The following is a 19,530-nucleotide window of genomic DNA, read 5'->3' as shown; positions in this document are numbered from 1 at the left end:
ATGGGCATGCATGGGTGTGCACAGGCACGCATGGGCGCACATGGGTGTGCATGGGCGTGCACAGGCATGCATGGTGTGCACAGGTGTGCATGGGTGCGCGTGGGCATGCACGGGCATGCATGGGTGCACATGGGCGTGCATGGGGGTGCATGGGGGTGCATGGGTGTGCATGGGCACTCATGGGGGTGCATGGGCATGCATGGGCATGCGGCTCTGGCACCAGCAGCCCTCCCCATCCCAGCCACACGCAGTGTCACCTCCACCGGCTGCGGCTGCCGACCAAAACCAGACGGTCTGCGCTGGGCCATGAGAGGTAGGAGAAGAGGAGCGGCAGAGCAAACCTCACGGAGGGTGTTGAGTGCTCAGGTGTTTTACAGAGTATTGTAACCTTCTTTTACGCTCGTATTCCTTAAAAGAATTTGGAGTGTTTCCTTAAAAAGGTGTGGGTGATCAGCGAACAAATACATAATCCAACCTCTTGCATTTCCAGGGAGTTTCTGGTTGCTTTAGGACCATTTTGCAAGACCACCTCTGAAGTGCCAGGCAAACTTTTAAATGATTTCACGACGGCTCAGCAGGACGGAGACTCCTGTAGTTCATGTTCTGTATTTCAGAAGATCCAAAATTCCCTGCCGTGTGCCAAATAAACGCCGTTCCGCTGTGCCACGTTCTGCTTCACACAGCAAGGCCGAGGCGCTGACAAGATGCTGTGAGGAGGTGATAAATCCCTCACCCAACGTGAAGAATCTGCCCGGTGACCAATGTAGAGAGACTTTAAATCAGCCTGGCAGACGATGAAGGCTTGTTCTTACCTGATGTAGGTTTTATTATTGAACAGGAGGGAAAATGAAATTGGGTTATTCTGTCATACAGAAAAGATTTCATGGTCCTGGTACCCACGTCTGCTGTATGATATAGAAATCCTCCTCGGTGTAGTGTCTTTTTGTTAGGAGCGATCCCAGGATGTTTTACACAATTCAGTCAGGATGCCTAAGGGATCATTTTATCCATCTTAACTGCAATCAGCTCCAGGGATTAAATGCTCCAAACATTTAACATGAGAATGATTTTGAATAATAATTGAAGCATATTGCATCCTGCAAAAATCACCTGCTCTCTATTTCAGTTCTTACGGGAATCCAAGTTTTATGGGTTTTATGCTTGTGACAATATAAGGTAAGTTTAAAATTGTGATTTACTGGCCAAAGCATTCCAGGCAGCCACAAGAATTTGTTGTCGATTAAGGAGGCAGATTTCAGATTTGGAGTTCTGCTCCAATTCTGCTGTTCGCGATCTCAAAGGCTGGTATGTGCCACGGTCATCGCTTCCGATTTTTTAATCACAGCTACAATTTCTCTCAAAATAATCTTCCGATGCTTTGCGGAAAGCAGGTCTTTATATCCACCGACTCCCCGTTCATGGCTCTCAGGCAGGAGACCAGCTCTTCGGGGACCAGTGTTTGCTCTTGAACATCGCTGGCCAGCATCTGTCCCCACTGGTTCTCCAGGAGGGACCCGTGTCCCCCCTGGGCTGGGCCGAACGCGTGGCTTTGCCCGCTCCGGCTGCTGTTTAAGATGAGGTTGATCTTCTCCAGCAGACAGACGTGGTGCCCCTCTCCCTCCCCGTCCCACAGGTGGGGAACAGGGCTCGTGTAGTCTCTGAAGAAGATGTTCGTCTCCGGTTCTGGGAGGGGCGCGGGGGGCTGTGTTTGGTAAAGGTTGGCAGCTACGTACCCCGGCGTCTTCCCGTCGGACACCTGAGGTTTGTAGTCACTGATCTGCTCGGGGGCCGTGATGCTGGCAGGCGCTGTGCTCCCCGGGCGCTCCCCGGCCTCGGGGACCTCTCTGCTGGGCTTCCTTCTGGTGGCCACGTTCTTGTACCCCATGGGTGCTGGCACCTCCTCGATTTCCGTAACTGTGGAGTCACCGGTGTCCAAGAATGGCTCATGGAAACTGCTGCTCGTGAAATCGCTCTTTTCCTGGAAAAAAAAGAGTGAATGTAGTAACAAACCGGCAAATTTTACCGCTGGGAGAGCTATTGTTAGAGCATCCCAAGGAAGAAACTGGGCAATGACTTGTTGCCTTCATCTCGTCTTCCTTCCCGCCTCTCTCATCCAATCCACCCCGTGAAAGGGACGGCAGTGAGGTGGACGAGAGGAGACGGGGAGCAGCTGTGCCTGTTTCCATGCTTCTGCGCACACTTCAAGGGCAGCTTGAGTCAACTGTGGCCACTGAATAAAGCGTATATTGAGGCAAGGTTTAAAGACCTCAGCTAAGCTGGGCTCCCATGCACCTTGCAAATGCCTGGGAAATGATTCCTGATCAGTTCCTGGTCCCTTAGAGCTTAATCCGCTTCCCATCCGTGTTTCTCACAGCTCTGGAGCGAGCTTTAATCTAAGGGGAGACAAGGGGAGAAAAGCTGGGAGATAATGGTGCAATTACCTGAAGTGACTTTATCACGCTGCTGTTTTCCACATGAGGAAAGTCTTCAAACAGCCACTTTGGCAAAAGCGACACGACGGTGGCGTTAATTCTTTACCGAAAAGAAAAAATAAACCCCAAGGTGTTAGTCCATTTTATTAGCGACTTGTTCATGGCGGGTGAAACTGTCCCCTGGCAGGAGGGGCACGCACAGTGCATCCATCCTTCACGGGTGGCTTGGAACCCCCAGGTTTACCCCGTTTGAACTCCTGCTCTTCATCTTTCGACCTTATTCCTCCAGGTTTGATTCTGGAAACTAAATGACTCTAGGTAAATGGGGAGGTTTGGGAACGTTTAGGCTGGATATTAGGAGAAATTTCTTTCCGGAGAGAGCGGTGAAGCATTGGAAGAGGCTGCCCAGGGAGGTGGTGGAGTCACCATCGCTGGAGGTGTTCAAGGAACGTGTGGACGTGGCACTGCGGGACATGGTTTAGTGGACATGGTGGGGTTGGGGTGGTGGTTGGACTTGATGATCTGACAGGTCTTTTCCAACCTTAGTGACTCTGTGATTCTGTGAAATCCCTTCCATAAAACTTGTCTGTATGTGAACACTTTGCTAAACTGGGAGGTGGGGGAAGGACCAAGCTATGTGTATGAACCAGAGCAGGCAAGCGTGCCCTGAACTGGTGACATCAAATACACAGCAGTAAGGAAAGCTCATTTTCCTACAGCCAAAGCTGCTGCAGAAATGAAAATCGTTTGCAAGAGTTTTTAACTTCTCTGAGCTTTGCTGATGTTCTCGTGCATTGCTGTGTTCCTGGTGTCGCCGAGATGCCTGTGTTTCATAATTACGTCGAGAGCAGAAGAATTAGGCTGGGTTCAGGAACCGAAAGAGGCAACCCCTCGACATCCTCGAGCCCCAGGTCTCCTCTCCCCTATTTCTTGGTTTGTCGGGAAGATCCAGCCGACAGCTCTGCGCCACAGAGGTCACCCATTCCCACAGACCTGTGTCAGGGACAGCAGTGCCCGGACTCCTGGACACCCCTATTCCAGTTTGTGAGCATTCACTGTTAAAAACCAGTATTAAGAGCCTCCCCATTGGGTTTTTCTGCTGTTGCACTCTCCCGTCTCTGCCTGTCCCTCGGGGTCCAGGCACAAGGGACTTCAGCATCCCCTCCTCAGTCAAATCTGGGAATAACAAGTCCAAGGACAAAACTTACCTACAGAGGCTGTGTTTTTCCTCTCTTTTCCTACCCCTTATATCTGTGTAATAATATATCACATGTCCCTAAGGCTGGCCTTGGCAGAGGAGTGGTTTTTACTGTTTTGGTTGGTCTCTGCCTTACTGTAGAGCACATAGATGTCTTTTCATATAGCAATATAACTAATGGGAGAAGTTGTCCTTAGTCAGAGCAGGTTTCTGCAGTTAATTTTAAAATATTCTGGAAGAAAGGCAGGAGTTGGAAATAAGGAAAAAATTGTGAAGAAAGCAATACCTTTTTCTGGCTGATTTTTTAAACATCAGAATGGCAAAAACAACCGATAATATGACCATGCTGACGCCCAGTCCCAGGAAAACTCCAATGTCATCGTCTGAAAAAAGATTGGGAGGAAAAAGGTCAATCGGGTGGCCCTGCTCCACCGCCCCATCTGCCACGATGTTCGTTGATGTAAAGGGCAGACCTTCAACAAAGCAGCCTTCAGCATTTCACTTGCCCTTTTGCTCCTTGATTAACGAAGCAAAGCCATAACAAAAGCAAAACCCAAACTGCTGTCCTGTTGCGCTGTGCTGTGACCAGAGCATCGCGGGTGCTGTGGCCCCGTCGCCTGGCGATCGCCACACACGCCATGCATGGGGGGGTTCAGCCAAGGAATTGGAAGAAGTGTGGTCGCTGTGTTTAACCATTTCCTACGCACGCCTTACCTTCCAGAAATGCTGAAGTGAATTCTTCAGCTTGCGTTGCTTTTGCTTTTGGTTTAAGTACTGCAACAGATCATAACGTAACCTTTATCAGAAGACGTGCAAACCAGAAGCGTAACTGAAGTTAGAAAAATGGATGGGAAATGCTTAAACGAGTCTCTGGTTCAAACTGCAAGACTGAAACAGTCTGTCGCTGTTATGCTATATGTTAACATTATCCTATGTTTTCCCTGTTTTCTTACATTGCTTGTTGCAATGTACATTATATTATAAGCCTGACAAGAAAGCGAAACTTAAGGCATGCATCGTGCGGGTGCTATTCATCTGTGAGAGCACTGCAGCCTTTCCTGCCATGTGGCTCATGTCCCCATCAAGTGAAAAGCTGCTTTTCCGGCCCTGACCTCTCCAAAGTGTAAGGGAGCTTTTGCTTCCCCATCACCAGATGCTGCAGGCACTGCTCGGGCTAAAACTTCCACTTCTGGTCAAGGAGAAAGTCTGGCTTACCAAGTCTGAGCTACTATCTTCTTACCATGGGAGATCTCGCTGTAGGTGCTGCCCAGGATCTGGTGGTCCTCCGAAGGGACTTAAACAGAGAGAGGAAAAAAGTGTCCGTCACTTCATTTGGAGGACAGCGGGTGACATAGAAGCTATGGCTTATTTTTATTTTGCTGATATTATTTAAAAAAATGAATAATGGTATCATGAGAAAAATAAAGCCCCCTGAAGTAATTAGTAACTCCAGCTCTGGCTGCACTCTACACAACCTCCTATTTCTCAGAAATCCAATTAAACGAGATGCTGATGAACACATAACACTGATTACAAAACATCTTCCATGCGTGTCGCTCCCCTCAGCACCTGAAACAAGAATTTAGTCTTCCTGAGGAACTGCACATCATTTTTCATGAGCACCTGCGGATTATTTCCCACAGTGTCCGAACCCCATGGACTGAATTTTCTGCTAATACTTGTTTGTGTGATGGGCTGTGCGGAGAGGGAAGATCTGCAGCTGAAGACCCTGCCATGGCAAGAAGTGTATTTTGGTGAAATAAGCAGCAAGCTTTCTTCCCGGGCAGATTCAGCAATTCCCTTGGGATCTCTTCTCCCTAACAAATACACGGTGCCGTTGCTGCTACAGAAAAGGGATGAGGCTCCAGGCCAAGGGCGATCCCACTGCTGCACTGGGGCTTGGACGGAACCCGTAGCCTGGACCAGAACCACAGCTACGTGCTCAGGGCAGGCCACCCACCGCATCTCCCCGGGGTCACCTCCCTGCACGGGGACCGGGGCAGTAAGTGGGTTGTGGGGAGGTGGGTGCTGGTCTCTTCTCCCAAGTGACAAGTGATAGGACAAGAGGAAATGGCCTCAAGTTGCGCCAGGGGAGGTTCAGGCTGGATATTAGGAGAAATGTCTTTCCCGAGAGAGTGGTGAAGCACTGGAAGAGACTGCCCAGGGAGGTGGTGGAGTCCCCATCGCTGGAGGTGTTCAAGGAAGGTGTGGACGTGGCACTGCGGGACATGGTTTAGTGGGCATGGTGGGGTTGGGGTGGTGGTTGGACTTGGTGATCTGACAGGTCTTTTCCAACCTTAATGATTCTGTGATGCTGTGAAGCGAGGGCTGCTGCAAGGACACGGAAGATAGTCGGTGCCCTTTCACCGCGAGCAGGACGAGAGGTGTCATCTTAAACTGCAGCAGTTCAAGCCTGGGTCACGAAAGAGGACAACCGCTCTAGCAGCAAGGCTGAGGAGCAGCGGGGTAGGTTGCCTTTTCCTGGGAATCCAAGAGCAGTTTCAGCAAACATCTGTCGGAAACGGAAGCAATACAGCTGATCTTCCCTTGGGAGGGGGTAATCCTCCTTTCCTGTTCCCTATGATTTTCCTATGTCTTACAATGGCGGCAAATGTTGCTGATGATGTGGTTGTGGGTCCGTGTTGTGTTTGAAGGAAGGGAAATGTCCCCAAAGCAGTGGGCAACGTAAGGGGCCCCTTTTGCAGAGTCATCCGTGCAAACACAGCTCACGCTGGCAGCAGGATTGTCCCAGGACGGCAAATTGCCAGCTCTGGGAAATTCAGGAAGGGCAGACTCGCAAGTGCATCTTTAGAAGCACAAGGATCCAGGTGCTTTATGAAATCCCTTATTTGCGCGTCTGAAAATTCCACCGTACCCTTCAGTTAGGCTGACTGCTTTAGGAAAAATCCTGCTGCTCCCCATGTTTGCCTCTCTGTCCCTGAGAGCTGGCTGTCCCAGCAGGGCACGGATGAGGGCCGAGACAATTAAGGATATCCAGCATAATATATCCTATATATGTATTATATATATAATGATATCCTAAACAACATGGGCCACCTCATTTCAGCCAGTGATTTCTGCAACAGAGTCAGTAACCCACCAGTTGAGACTGGTTCAGATGAAAATGAGTGAAAACCTTTCGGAATTTGCAGCCTTTAATAAATGAAACAGTGGCTGTCAAAGGATGGAGCTTACCCAAGCCTGGTGGAGCAAGCCCTGTTCCCCTTGCTTCGTGTTGACCAACACAAACCCAAGGCCAAATGCAATTTTTTCCTCTCCAAAGGGCAAAAAAAACCCAGAAAAGGTACTGTCTCTGATTTTGTGCATTTGAAGCATATGCGTCTCCTAGCAGAGCTCCTGGAGTTCATATTCCAGTTCCCTGAGCAGAGTGTATCCACTCGGCTGGAGTGCGCTGCAGACACTGCGAAGCATCTCTCGAATATATGGGATTGTGGAAGGCAAGTGATGGAGTACATTATTCTGCAGCCTGGGAATTCAGCAGTTTTGGGGGGCAGGTGTTGCTGGCACATTGAGCTTGTATAAATAAAATAAAATTCTTAAGATTGCAGTAATGCCTTACTGATGATGGACGGGCTCAATCTGAATAAGGAAGATGAAGAATGAGGTTCAGCCTGCGGGGTCAAGCTGGAGGACTGTACTGCGGGTGTCAGCTGTGGGTTGTGCTGGTGCTTGGGAAGCAAACCTTGTCGCAGGCACGAGCTTCACTGCTGCCCCATGTCGGTACTGCCCCACATCAACCCCCACGCTTTGTTAAAGGAGTCTGTGCAACCACTAAGGCTGACGTCTCTCTTTTTAAGCATTTAACATATTTCTAAGCTGTTTGTTAGTGCAAAAGTTAGAGCATCATCCTTTTGACACCCAGCTCTTCCCCCTTCCACGCAGACGGAGACTTGCTGCCGAGGTTTACGCCCCACTTGAGGATCAGGACCCTGGAAATTCATGTCACCAGAGCTGGAGGTGCCCAAACCCCGACCTGCCCAGAGCCAGAGGCTGTCACAGAATCACAGAATCATTAAGGTTGGAAAAGACCTGTCAGATCACCAAGTCCAACCACCACCCCAACCCCACCATGCCCACTAAACCATGTCCCGCAGTGCCACGTCCACACCTTCCTTGAACACCTCCAGGGATGGTGACTCCACCACCTCCCTGGGCAGCCTCTTCCAATGCTTCACCACTCTCTCCGGAAAGACATTTCTCCTAATAGCCAGTCTAAATATCCGTCAGTGTGTCCGTGAGGATAACAGCTAATAGCCAGGCTAACAGCCGTGAACGGCCCGGGATGAACCAGTCAGGAATATTTGTTTCCATTTCTTGGGAAAAAATTGAGTCACTGCCCTTCTCAAAGCCATGAGAGGTGCCAACCAGAAACACAGAGCTTTTTTTTTGCAGGGAAAGTATCTGAGCAGCTTCAAATAATGCATCTAAAATTGCATCACAGCATGGGATGGTGAACTGATGACATCCTCAGGTGTTACTGTTGCCTGCAGCTACAGCCGGCGATGTCAGGGCACCGAGGGCACGGACAGGTCTCAATAGCCCTGACCAGCCTCACCTGGGACCTCCACCCACAGCCCCTGCCCAGGGGGCTATTTAAGCCCAGCCCTGGGCTCTCAGCCCCTACTTGGGCTGTGCTGGAGGAGCTCTGGAGGTTCCAACCCTGACCCATGGGCTGACTTCATGACTTGATCTCAGCCCTCCCTGTGCCCAGTGCTGGTGAGGCCGCACCGCGAATGCTGTGTCTGAACACAGCATTGGGCCCCTCACTCCAAGAAGGACATTGAGGTGCTGGAGCGTGTCCAGAGAAGGGCGACGGAGCTGGTGAGGGGTCTGGAGCACAAGTCTGATGAGGAGCGGCTGAGGGAGCTGGGGTTGTTCAGTCTGGAGAAGAGGAGGCTGAGGGGAGACCTCATCGCTCTCTGCAACTCCCTGAAAGGGGGTTGTGGGGAGGTGGGTGCTGGTCTCTTCTCCCAAGTGACAAGCGACAGGACAAGAGGAGATGGCCTCAAGTTGTGCCAGGGGAGGTTCAGGCTGGATGTTAGGAGAAATGTCTTTCCTGAGAGAGTGGTGAAGCATTGGAAGAGGCTGCCCAGGGAGGTGGTGGAGTCCCCATCGCTGGAGGTGTTCAAGGAAGGTGTGGACGTGGCACTGCGGGACATGGTTTAGTGGGCACAGTGGGGGGGTTGGGTTGGTCGTTGGACTTGATGGTCTGACAGGTCTTTTCTAACCTTAATGATTCTGTGACCTGTCCAGCCACCACTGGACACTGTGTGCAGCATCCATAAATGCAGAGGTTTTGTCTGCGCTGTAGTGTCCATGGCACAGCTATGGTGGTGCTGGGAGGTGTCCTCAGATGTTGAGCTGTACATGGTTTACCCTGGTTTGCCGAGGCGAGGACCAGGAGCAAGATGGTAACAGCTCAGGGAGCTCAATATGCCCAGCTCTTGAGGACAACCAAAGCCAATGCACACAGTGCTGGAGATGATGACAGTCCTTACTTTCCCTTGTAAATTGGCCCATGTTCTTATCAAAACCAGTTTCCAGAACCAAAGTCTGCCTGCTTCCCACTCCAGGTAGGAAATGGCAGGATGCAGCTTGGCCAGTTGGTCTCTGTAAAAGTTGTTTTCTGTGTTTTGATTTATCTAAACATTTTCTTGTCAAATGTACAGAGCAGCAACCTCATCTTTTCCATCACAAAAGGGGAGAATGACTCCATAGAAGTATCTTGTGAAGTAAGGTGTGGTTCTCCTGTGCATTAGATCTGTGCACAGGAGCAAAGATCAGCTAGAGAAGGCTTTCATACAGATGCATTGATTAAAAAAATCTCTATTGTCATGTCCTGCAGCCAAGAGGTTTCCATCTAGAGGATCAAGATCTGGGTGTTGGCCTCTTCTCTCAAGTAACAGGACAAGAGGAAATGGCCTCAGGTTGCGCCAGGGGAGGTTCAGATTGGATATTAGGAAAAAAATCTTCCCTGAGAGAGTGGTGAGACACTGGAATAAACTTCCCAGGGAAGTGGTGGAGTCACCATCCCTGGAGGTGTTCAAGGAACGTGTGGATGAGGCATTGTGTGACATGGTTTAGTGGGCATGGTGGGGTTTGTTGGTTGATGGTTGGGCTTGATGATCTTACAGGTCTTTTCCAACCTTAGTGATTCTGTAGAGCCCTGCTTTCCTCTGGTCAGTGGGAGGGTTTTACATCTCGTTTCTAAAACTAAGTAATTCTGCAAAACTGTCGGATTGTGAGAATACAAAGCGTGAAACGGCAAGCTGAGCTCTGCAGCTCCATTTCAGCAAGCATTGACTTCTCCACCCAAGTGGGCTTACCTTGGCCAGAGCTTGGTTTGCTGACTCCGTCGGGGTAGACTGCGTACACTGACACGCTGAGGCGGCCTGCTGCTGCTTCTGGAAAGAAGCAAGATTTGCCTTTAAAATCTATTTGTAAGCTGCCATGGAAGCTCTAGGCTTGCTCGAGGGCTTGTTACTGAGTGGTGAAAGTAGATGGAGGTGTTGGGGTGTCCCCAGCTCTGAGCCCACTGCACGCCTTCCCTCCCCTGGGGAAAGCCACTGCATGGGGCTGTTCCCAAAAACACAGGTGGAAGAGCAAAAGCCTGGTCAGGTAACTGGCTAGGAAGTACCGAAAAACCAATAAACACCAGAATTAATGTGGGAAGCAGGAATGGAGTGGGATGGGTCCCAAGATGTTGGTGCTGCTGGGCTCTGGCTGCATCGGTAAGGACCGGCCGGCTCGTCCCTCTGGGCACGGGGCGGAGGAGAGGTGCTAAAACACCAGCCTGGGTGCATTGAGTGTTGCGCCTTCTCTCTCTGCATCCTTTAAATACACACGTGCATCTCCGGCACTTGGGCAGGCCTCCATGGGTTTAGAGTGGCTTCCCTGCCTGCCAGCTTGCTTGTCACTTCATTCCCTTTCCCTGTCCCTTCTCTCCCTGTGACCTTCACCTGGGGGATCAAATCCCGCTGACTGCCCTCATGTCTCCTATTGCTTCGCTCCTCCGTGCTCCCTAAGGGCTCTTTGTGGTCCCACTCTCAAAACAAGCGAGCAGGGGCTCAATTTTAAGTGAAACTCTGCCTTTATAATACATTTTGGCTTTATAGTATCCTGATGAACTGCACCAAATAGCAAAAGGACGCCTGGAATATCTTACCTTGGATGTATGTGCGTGTTTCTTGGCATGGGACTTTCTTCCAAAAATACTGCTCCTGACTAGACTGGGCGGTGGAAACCCACTCCACTATGAACCAGAGCGGGGACGTCCCGCTGCGCTGGGGGGGCTGCCAGGCCACCGAGACACTGCTCCTGTTCTCAGGCTTGACCTCCACTGTCATCGGTGCTGGGAATTCTGCGGAGAGAGATGGCAAGGGGGCTGGCACCCCAACCTCATCTTTGAAGAGGAGGAGACTTGGAAGGGTCAGCCAAGCCCCGGCAAAATCTGGCTTTCCTGAAAGTCTTTAAAGACTGAAGAGGCAACAAGAAATTCTAAAATGTGGTGGGTTCATATATACACACAAATGTGTATATATATGCACACAAATATATATAAAAATAGCTATAAATTTCTCTATAAAACCCCCAAATTTCTCTATAAAACCATCTGTGCTCACATACATGTATCACAAAAGCACATCTTCAGCTTTGTCATATCTCAGCTGAAATGCTTTACATTCCTTACAAGAAAGGTGCGTGATTCTACTAAGTATGAGAGATTAGAGAATTTTTTCCACCTTATTTCTCTGTAGTTTCTTTTTAGTCATGTATTTGTCCTCAGTTTGAACGGGACTTTCCCCTCCCACTGCTCCTTAAAAGAGACATTTTTCAAAAATAGGAAAGTGTGGTTGTGGGGAAAACCACAACCTGTGGCATGGGGAACCTAAGGTGGCCCAACAAGGATATTTTTTTTTTTCCTCCCTTTTTGTTTGCAAGGACCCAGCTGGGGCTGTCTCCCTGGCAGAGGCTATTTTTGGGTGCCGGGAGCAGAGGAGCACCCTCGCACCGAGCCCGCTGCGCAGCCCTGCCAGCCGACGCCGGCAGGACAAACTTATTTTTAAACTTGTTGCTGCAGCCTTCAAAGTCCAAGGGCTGCGGGATGTGGCTGCAGAGCATCTCCATCTCCGGGGGACGCTGGCCTTGTCTGGAGGAGGTCGTGTTCCCTCGGCGGAGCGGGCAGAGCTCTGCCAGGGCTTTTCCCTTGCTTCAGCGCAAGCTAGCATTTTTTCCCCCTGTAATCCTGATAAAATCCCATCTCTTAAGGCTGCGGTTGGTGTGTGCAGGATCCTACCTTCCCGGCCGAGGGTGATGCTGGCGGGGCTGGAAGCCCCCCTGGAGTTGTGAGCGGTGACGTGGAGGGTGCGGGTTCCCGGGGGCACCAGGATGCTGCACGCCGTGCTGGAGGTGTTGCAGAGGAGGAGCACCCCCCCGGAGCTCTCTGCGGCCACGACGTAGCCCAGGATCCTCCCGCGGGCATCCCGCGGCGGCAGGGGCTGCGAACGGCGAGACAGAGAGCCCCGTGGGGATGGGTGCGGGGTCTGATGCTGAGCAGCCCCACGGAAGGACAGATGTCCCCATGGCAGGGTGACACGCATGTGGATTTTGCAAGGATGGAGAGATTTTGCCCCAAGGACACGCTGGGGTCTCATCTTCCTCCCATCTCTTTGGTCAAAGGGCTCTTTTGGAAGGGCTTCGCCTTCCGCTGCCTCTTGGCAGGTGCTGTCCTCGGGGAGGAGCAGAGCATGCGAAAACTTCACGGGACCTGCCAAAAAAAGACCTTACCTTGATCAAGACCGTCACCTCGTGGCTGCCGTTCGGGAAGGCCGGGCCCAGGCGCCGCCAGACGTCGGGCGCCGCGGCGGGGGCTGCGGGAGGAAGCGTGGGACGTTGGCGTGAGCTCCCAAAGGGGAACCGGAGGGGAACCGGACGGGGCTCCCACCCGCGCACGTGGCTCCCACCCGCGCGCAGCCTTTGCAGAAAGCCCCACTCGGCCGGCGGCCCCACGCGAGGCGGCGGGCCCGCTGCTGCATGGCTCTGCTGCCGCGGAGAGGAAACGGCCCAGACTGCAAAGAGCAGCGAGAACCGCTTTTCAGGACGAGCGCGTCCCCGGCTTCCTCGCCGTGACCGGCACGCAAGCCGGGCTTTGCTCCTTGGGTGTCTTGTCCCGCTGCCGGCCGAGATAACTGAGCCGGCCGTGCCTAAGCTCATCCCGGTGTTAGGAACCGGGATGCAAAGCGGGAAAGCTGACCTGGGAAAACAGGTCTTTGCGGCTGGTGGGACCCCTCGGCTGACGCGGCTTTTCCACTTAGGGCAAGAGGTGCTCCCTGCTGCCGGGGAGCAAGCCAGCTACCAAAGGCGGATAAACACATCCCATCCCTCTTTCTGTTCGGAAAACCACGTGCCTGAAAGTCCCCCTGGTTTCTGTCCGGTTCTCACCAGAGTCTGCCAAAATCGCCATCACCTGCAATGTGCCACGGGGCTGGGAGGGCAGGAGAGGAGCTGCCAGCTCGTGACAGTGCTCAGCCCCCGGCTGTGACATGGGGACGGCAGCGGTGCCTCCTGGGCCGCAGCACGACGTCCGCTGTCTGCTGACAGCAGTCTCTGGCAGCGTGGGGACGTGCAGGCCCCCGTGCATGTGCACGCCACGCACACGCCATGTGCACGCCATGCACATGCATGTTGCTGGCTAACTTGAGCTGCCCAACAGCCAGAGCTTGGGCCAGGTCCCCGCAGAGCATCTCAAGGAGTTGATGGGCTGCTTGGGAAAATGCGGCGAGAGCGGCGCCGAGGCTGAGCTTACCTGCCTCGGGGGTGGTGTAGAAAAAGGGGGTGCTCCAGGCGCTCCAGGGGCTGTCGGCAGGGCTGAGCCGGCACCTGACCTGAAACGCGTACTGGGTGTTACTCTGCAGGTTGTGCCGCGAGCGGAGCCCGTGCTGCGCCGCACCATCCCATGCCTCCACCTGCAAGGGAAGCAGGGTGCTAGGGGGGAGCGGGACCCAGCCAGCCCCCCCGCCGCTGCTGGCCCCCCACGCAGAGCGGGAGCACGCGGCGGTCGCTGCCTTCCTCATCTGCACGGATGGGGACGGGCACAGTCGTCCCCGAGCGCACCCCCGAGCCTGGGGGGTACAGCCTGCTGGGGGGGGGCTGCCTGCCAAGGGGGTCCCCATCGCTGCTGTGCCTCCTGCGGTGCTCCAGCACGTGTTTTTGAGACCGATGCTGTTGCGAGACACGGTGCACATGCAGTCCCCTCTGCTAATGCGCCGGGCAAGCTGAGGGGGTGCAGCGAGAGCCCCCGGCTCACCGCCACACTGGGCTTCTTGCACCAGGGCAATTTTGGGGGCTCCGGTGGGTGCTGGGATCCAGCCCCAGCCCCGGGCAGTGCCCGGGGAAGTTTCCGAAAGGGACCCGGGTGGAGCTGCCCCAAGTGTAGTTGTGTCTGCGGGGGTGACCGAGGCGACGTGCGCGCGCTGAGCATCCCTAGAGGCTTTTTGCCTTGTCCTTGCAGAGCTAGATAACGTTTGGAAATATTTTGAATTTTTCCCTTTTTCTTAAAAAGCAGAGATAACCCTGCCCAAAAGGCTGTCTGCCCTCTCCGAGGGCATCAGCTGTCCTGTCCCCCCAAAGGTGGGGTGCTGCTCGTGGCTGGGGGTGCGTGCCCCCCACCAGCACTGAAGCAAGGGAGTGGGTTTTTAATGACCCCAAATGCTCCTGTGTCCCACGGGCGCTCAGGAGCCTCCGGCAGGACCGGGACTGGTGCGTCTCCTAATGGGGGGCAGCTCGTGCGCATGGGTCTGCGTGGGGGGAGGTTTTGGGGGTTCCTGGGCCGTCTCACATGCCATGCCGGGGTGCCCATGGCTCTATGCCGCTCCTCGCAGTGCACGTTCTCCAGCAGCGTCTGCCTCCTCCAGTGGATGGTGGTGGTGGGAGGCGACGTCTCCGTCGTCTCGGCACCAGCGACCAGGGGCAGAGCAGGCACCACTGCGGGGAGAGCGGGGAAAGCGTGGGTCGGGGGGCTGGCACGCCACGGGGCGCTGCCCTCACGCACGTGAGCCACACCGCTCGTGCGTGTCCCTAAAGCAACGTCTCGGGGCAGTGCATACGGCTACAGACAGACATATGGACAGACAGACGTACCAAGCTCCTGCAGGTCGAGGCGCCGGGGGGCCGAGCGGGCAGCGCCCAGCGTGTTGTTGGCCTGCACCCACGCCGAGTAGCGGCTCCCGCCGCGCAGCTCACTCAGCGGCACCGGCGAGCCCACGAGGAAGACCTTCTCCGTCTCAGCATCCTCCGCCGCTGCTGTCCCCAGACTGGGAAGCGGAAGGCAGCCCCGGTCAGAGCCCGTCCCGGCATCACGCACCCGCCGGCAAGGCGACCGCAGCTCTCAAGGGGTCACGGCTCGCGACTGGGGCACAGTCATCTCCAGACCTGGAGTCTGTCACTCTTACAGTGAACTAGAAAGTAATTGCCTTCGGCTCTTGACATTTCTGTAGGGCATTTGCATTTTCGCTGTAGGAAGGGAACTTTCTCAGTTCTTTCTGGCTGCACGGTTCAAAGTTTGAACCCGAGCAAATTTAGACAGGCAGTTAATCACCTCTCTTCACAAAGCCTACGTATGACGGGATTTAATGTGTTTACTTTAATAACTGAGTCAGATTAACTTCGAAAGCTTGCCAATGTTGTGTCACGGGGGCTTCGGTGGCAGACGTGGCAGAAAGCATCCCGGGTAGGAAGTGCCGTGGCACGCTGCGCAGCAGCCAGCACGCCTGCTTCAGGTTCAAGCTTTTGTACCCCGCTAGAGTTTCGGTTTCGGGGTTTGGGCAGTGTTGGGTGCACACCGCCGGCTGCACCCTCTGCACATCCTTTAGCTTAGAGAGAGTCGATGCCGTCTGCAAAAAATGCATGGCTGTAACGCGTTGCAACATGACGCGGTGTTTGCTGGGCCACTAATAGCACCGAGCGCGTACGGTCCATCCTGCAGAATTAAACCCTCGCTGTAACGTGCGGTTTGCGAGCAGGAGACCAGGAAGACGTGAGCTTTAGAAAACGTAACTAGGGCACGGCGCCCGCTGCCAGCAGCAGAGCAGCCCTGGTGTCGCCTGGGTTTGTGGCCGCCGCACCCCGACCGCACGCCGTGCGCCGGCTCTGCCGGTTACCGCGCTCCCTCCCGGCCCCCTCCGGCTCGTCGCATCGCCCGCCCCGCAGCCCCCCGTCCCGCGGGGCCTTACCTGCGCAGGTGGAGGGTGTAGTTGGTGGGCAGGTGGGTCGGCCGCCCCGTGTCCCACGTGCACGTCAGGTGCCCCGAGTGCTCGTGGATGGCGCAGGTCAGGTTGCTGGGGGGGTCCGGAGGGTCTGCGGAGGCAAGGTCAGGCAGAGCGCATGGGCAGCCCCCCCAGCACTGCACAGCCCAGGCTGCTGCAACCCCCCCGCCCCGACCTCCTCGGTGCTCCGGCTTAACAAAAATGACCGAAACCCCACAGCCGTGGCGGGGGTACTCACAGCCGGACAGGACGTTGGTGCCGCACACCAGCTGCTGCCTTTCGCTGTTGGGGCAGCGGGCTGAGCAGGTGACGGTCCCGAAGGGCATCTGGAAATCGCGCAGCTGGAGCTGGACGGTGCTGCTGTTGAGGGGGTGCAGGGGACCCTCAGCGAGGCTGTAGTTGAGGAGGATGAGGAACTTGGCCCAGGGGCAGCCAAGGGTGGAGAAGCAGTTGATGGAGATGTTGGAGCCCATCAGCACCACCGGCGCGGGCTCGATCCAGACGTGCCCCGAGCACTTGATGTTTGCAACACCTGCGCCAACACCCACCGGGTCAGGGCAGCTCCGGGTGGGTGTCCCACGGGAGGAAACGCCTGCGGGCTGCACCGCTCCGCACGGGCGGCTGCTTTGCTGAGATGCGGGCAGCAGCATGGCAGGACCCCGCGGTGGGGGGCTGCTGGTGCCCCCCCGGCCCCCTCGCTCCCCCCGGGACGGGGACAAACCCCGCTGCCCTCAGCAGCGACCCGGCACCCGGTGACTCATCCCCTCAGATCGGAAACAGCTAGTTTCACCGATTTTAGGTTTTGCTCTAATGCTTAAATGACTGCAGGGAAATAACCTGTAGTCTTGAGAGCTCTGATCCCCCGAGATTAGGGCGGCAGCCCCCGCGCAGAGGCGCGCTGCCCTTCGCTATCAGATGAGGGTTCTGCACCAGCCCCGGCAAACCCGGCTCGCAGCCGGTATCAGGCTCGATCTGGCCTTCCTGGAAAGGGTGCAGCTCTGCTCCGGCTTCGGCTGTGCAGAGGCAGGATCATGCTGCTTGTCACAGCCGCTGAAACACCAGCCTGCTTCAACGCAGCTGGATGCAGCCCCGGCCCAAGGATGCGAGCGGGGAGGAGAGGGTGCTGTGGGGTGTGGGAGCCCCCCGCCACGCTAACGAAGTGCTCCCCCCAAAATCCATAGCCGTAGCACTATAATTTTCCCCACTCCAGCTCCAATTCCCTAGCAGGGCCGGGACGTTTGCTCCGGCAGTCCGCGAGGGTGATGCTGTGGTGGCCGTGCCGAGCCGAGCCGTGCCGTGCCGAGCCGTGCCGTGCCGAGCCGTGCCACGCAGCTGCTTACCTCCACACAGGCAGCAGAGCAGGACGTGGAGCACCAAAGCCTCGCCGGACCCCGCCATGGCCTGGGCTGCGGCCGCTGCCCGCGCGTGGCATAGTCTGGGGGGAGGAAAGGCGTGAGTTGTCCCACCAGCCGCACCGCTGCCCGACGCGGGATGCTCAGGGACTACCCCGGAGGTGGCAATGGGGATGCACGGCGAGGCTTTCATCAGGGGTTTGGGGTCAGGGCGGGCCGTGCCAGCAGTGGGAGCACAGGGGGACAGGCCCACGGGCACACAGGACTCAGCATTTTGGGGAACAGGCACCCCATGGGCAGAGCCTGGTGTCCAGCCCCAGTGAGCAGCCCCGAGGCCACTTTCCCGGGGCTTCCAGCACCGGTGACGTTTCTCTTAGTTTTCACATCTGTGAAATTTCTCCAATCCTTTCCTTATACTTATACAGACGCGTCTGTTCGCGCAGTTTTTGGGAACCCACTGAGGCTGGGCAGCCTCACCTCCACCCTGGGCGGGTGATGGAGCTGGAAACCAGCTCCCAGCACACGCGGGAGGACTGGGAGGTGATGGGAGTGGGCAGCGTGGATCTACAAAAGAGAAATCACACCTGAGCACCCTGAGAGCCTTCCTCGAGGAGGACTGGCATGGAGGGTGAAGGGGATGCTGCTGGCCTTCATCCCCTCCGCTCAGCCCTGGGGTGCACATCTGGAGCGCTGGGTCCAGGGCTGGGCTCCCCAGGACGGGAGAGACATGGATGGACTGGAGCGAGTCCAGCAAAGGCTGCAAAGACCCCTGAGGGTCTGGAGCAGCTGAGATGTGAGGAAGGGCTGGGAGAGCTGGGGCTGCTCAGCCTGGAGAGGAGAGGGCTCCAGGGGGGGTGAGTTCTCCTTGGGTACAGATGTCTGATGGGAGAGTAGAGCCGAGGGAGGCAGAGCCCTCTCAGCGCTGCCCAGGGACAGGGGAAGAGACAATGGGCTCGCGCTGAAAATCGGGAAACGTCAGTTAAACGTAAGAAAATGCACTCCGAGGGTGACCACGCGTGGGGCTGGCGGCCCTGAGGGCTTGCCCTGGAGTCTCCATCCCTGGAGATGTTCAGACCCGACCGGACAGGACTTCATGGGACAGAAACTTCCAACTGTTTCCGTAGCGTCTTTCCCACTCCTTTGCTGCGGCGGGTCCTGCCCATGCCAAGCAATGCCTCTTCTTGGCAGTGTTCCCCCCCCCGGGACAGTCCCAAAATCCCCGGCAAGGGCTTCCCCTCTCTGTCCAAGGAGCCGTGCTCGTGCCTGCATCCCACAGCCTTGCCTGAATATTTCCCTGCTCACTTCACCTTCCTCCCCAGCCTCTTTGGGTCCCCCCCCAAGAAAGCCAACCCCCCCTCCAGAGGGGAAGCCCAGCCTCGCCAGCCCCACGCGACTCGGGGTACAGGGTACGGGTACGGGATGTGGGGTACGGGGCCAGGGCGCAGACCGGCGGGGTGCAAGGAAACACAGCTCCTGGGGGGGGGCTTGCTCTTTTCCAACAGAAATAGCCTTCTGGGAGCACAGCACACCCGTGCCCCCCCGAAGACTGGGGTGATGCCGGCCTCCCCGCGAGCCCCCAGCACCCTGCTCCCATCTGCGGGGCGTCTGGGCTGCTGCTCCCTCTGCCATCGGGAGGTGGGCGCTGAGCAGACCCTTGCCACAGCCTTGCACCCCCGTTCACGTGCACGGCGCTGAAAACTGAGCGCAGCCCCGCGCCTCCTCAGTTTTCTTTTCAAGCCAGAACTGATTAAAATCACCCTAAACAAAACCCGACGTTAGAAACGGCGAGTTTTCCCCCGAGGGACACGCTGAACCAGAGTCCACTGTAAAAGCTTCAAAACGACATTTTTCAACCCAAACCAGGCTACCAGCTACAGCTAATCCTTTCGTATCTCTCCTGCTGCGGGAGCTGACCTCGTTTGTTTTAAGGGCTGTTCAAATATTCATAATGAGTCAAATTTCAAGTGCCTTTCTATTACCTGACCCGCTAAAAGAACCTGACGGCCTCCCAGTTGCCTGCAAACCTTCTGCGAGTTAGAACAAATGGGGAAAAAAAGAACCCCAAACCCTCACGATCTATGAAAAGAGCTGAAAATACAATCAATCTGCCCGGCTGCCAGCTCTAAGACAAGGTTGTGGGCTCTGCCTCCTCCGGAGACCGCTCACATTCGCATTTTTATTCTGATTTACAGGCATTTGCAAACCCCAGAGCCAGGAGGAACGAGACCGAGACCGTTCCCCTCGTCGAGAGATACTGGTCTTTG

At 55.3% G+C, this 19,530-nt stretch overlaps 1 protein-coding gene across 1 annotated transcript; it reads right to left on the bottom strand.

The window, feature by feature from the left end:
- Positions 1 to 1,357: 1,357 nt before the first annotated feature.
- Positions 1,358 to 17,312, bottom strand: IL23R (interleukin 23 receptor). The gene is given in 14 exon segments (XM_059822297.1): positions 1,358 to 1,978; positions 2,442 to 2,532; positions 3,917 to 4,013; positions 4,871 to 4,924; positions 9,978 to 10,055; positions 10,817 to 11,011; positions 11,948 to 12,149; positions 12,439 to 12,521; positions 13,457 to 13,616; positions 14,489 to 14,634; positions 14,791 to 14,952; positions 15,877 to 16,005; positions 16,153 to 16,446; positions 17,255 to 17,312. Coding segments are annotated over 14 exon segments (2,370 nt in total).
- Positions 17,313 to 19,530: the final 2,218 nt, after the last annotated feature.

This window comes from Gavia stellata, chromosome 10 (assembly GCF_030936135.1).
Source record: "Gavia stellata isolate bGavSte3 chromosome 10, bGavSte3.hap2, whole genome shotgun sequence".
Taxonomy (NCBI): domain Eukaryota; kingdom Metazoa; phylum Chordata; class Aves; order Gaviiformes; family Gaviidae; genus Gavia; species Gavia stellata.
Note: the sequence above shows the minus strand (reverse complement) of the source record. Positions and strands in the feature narration are given on the sequence as shown.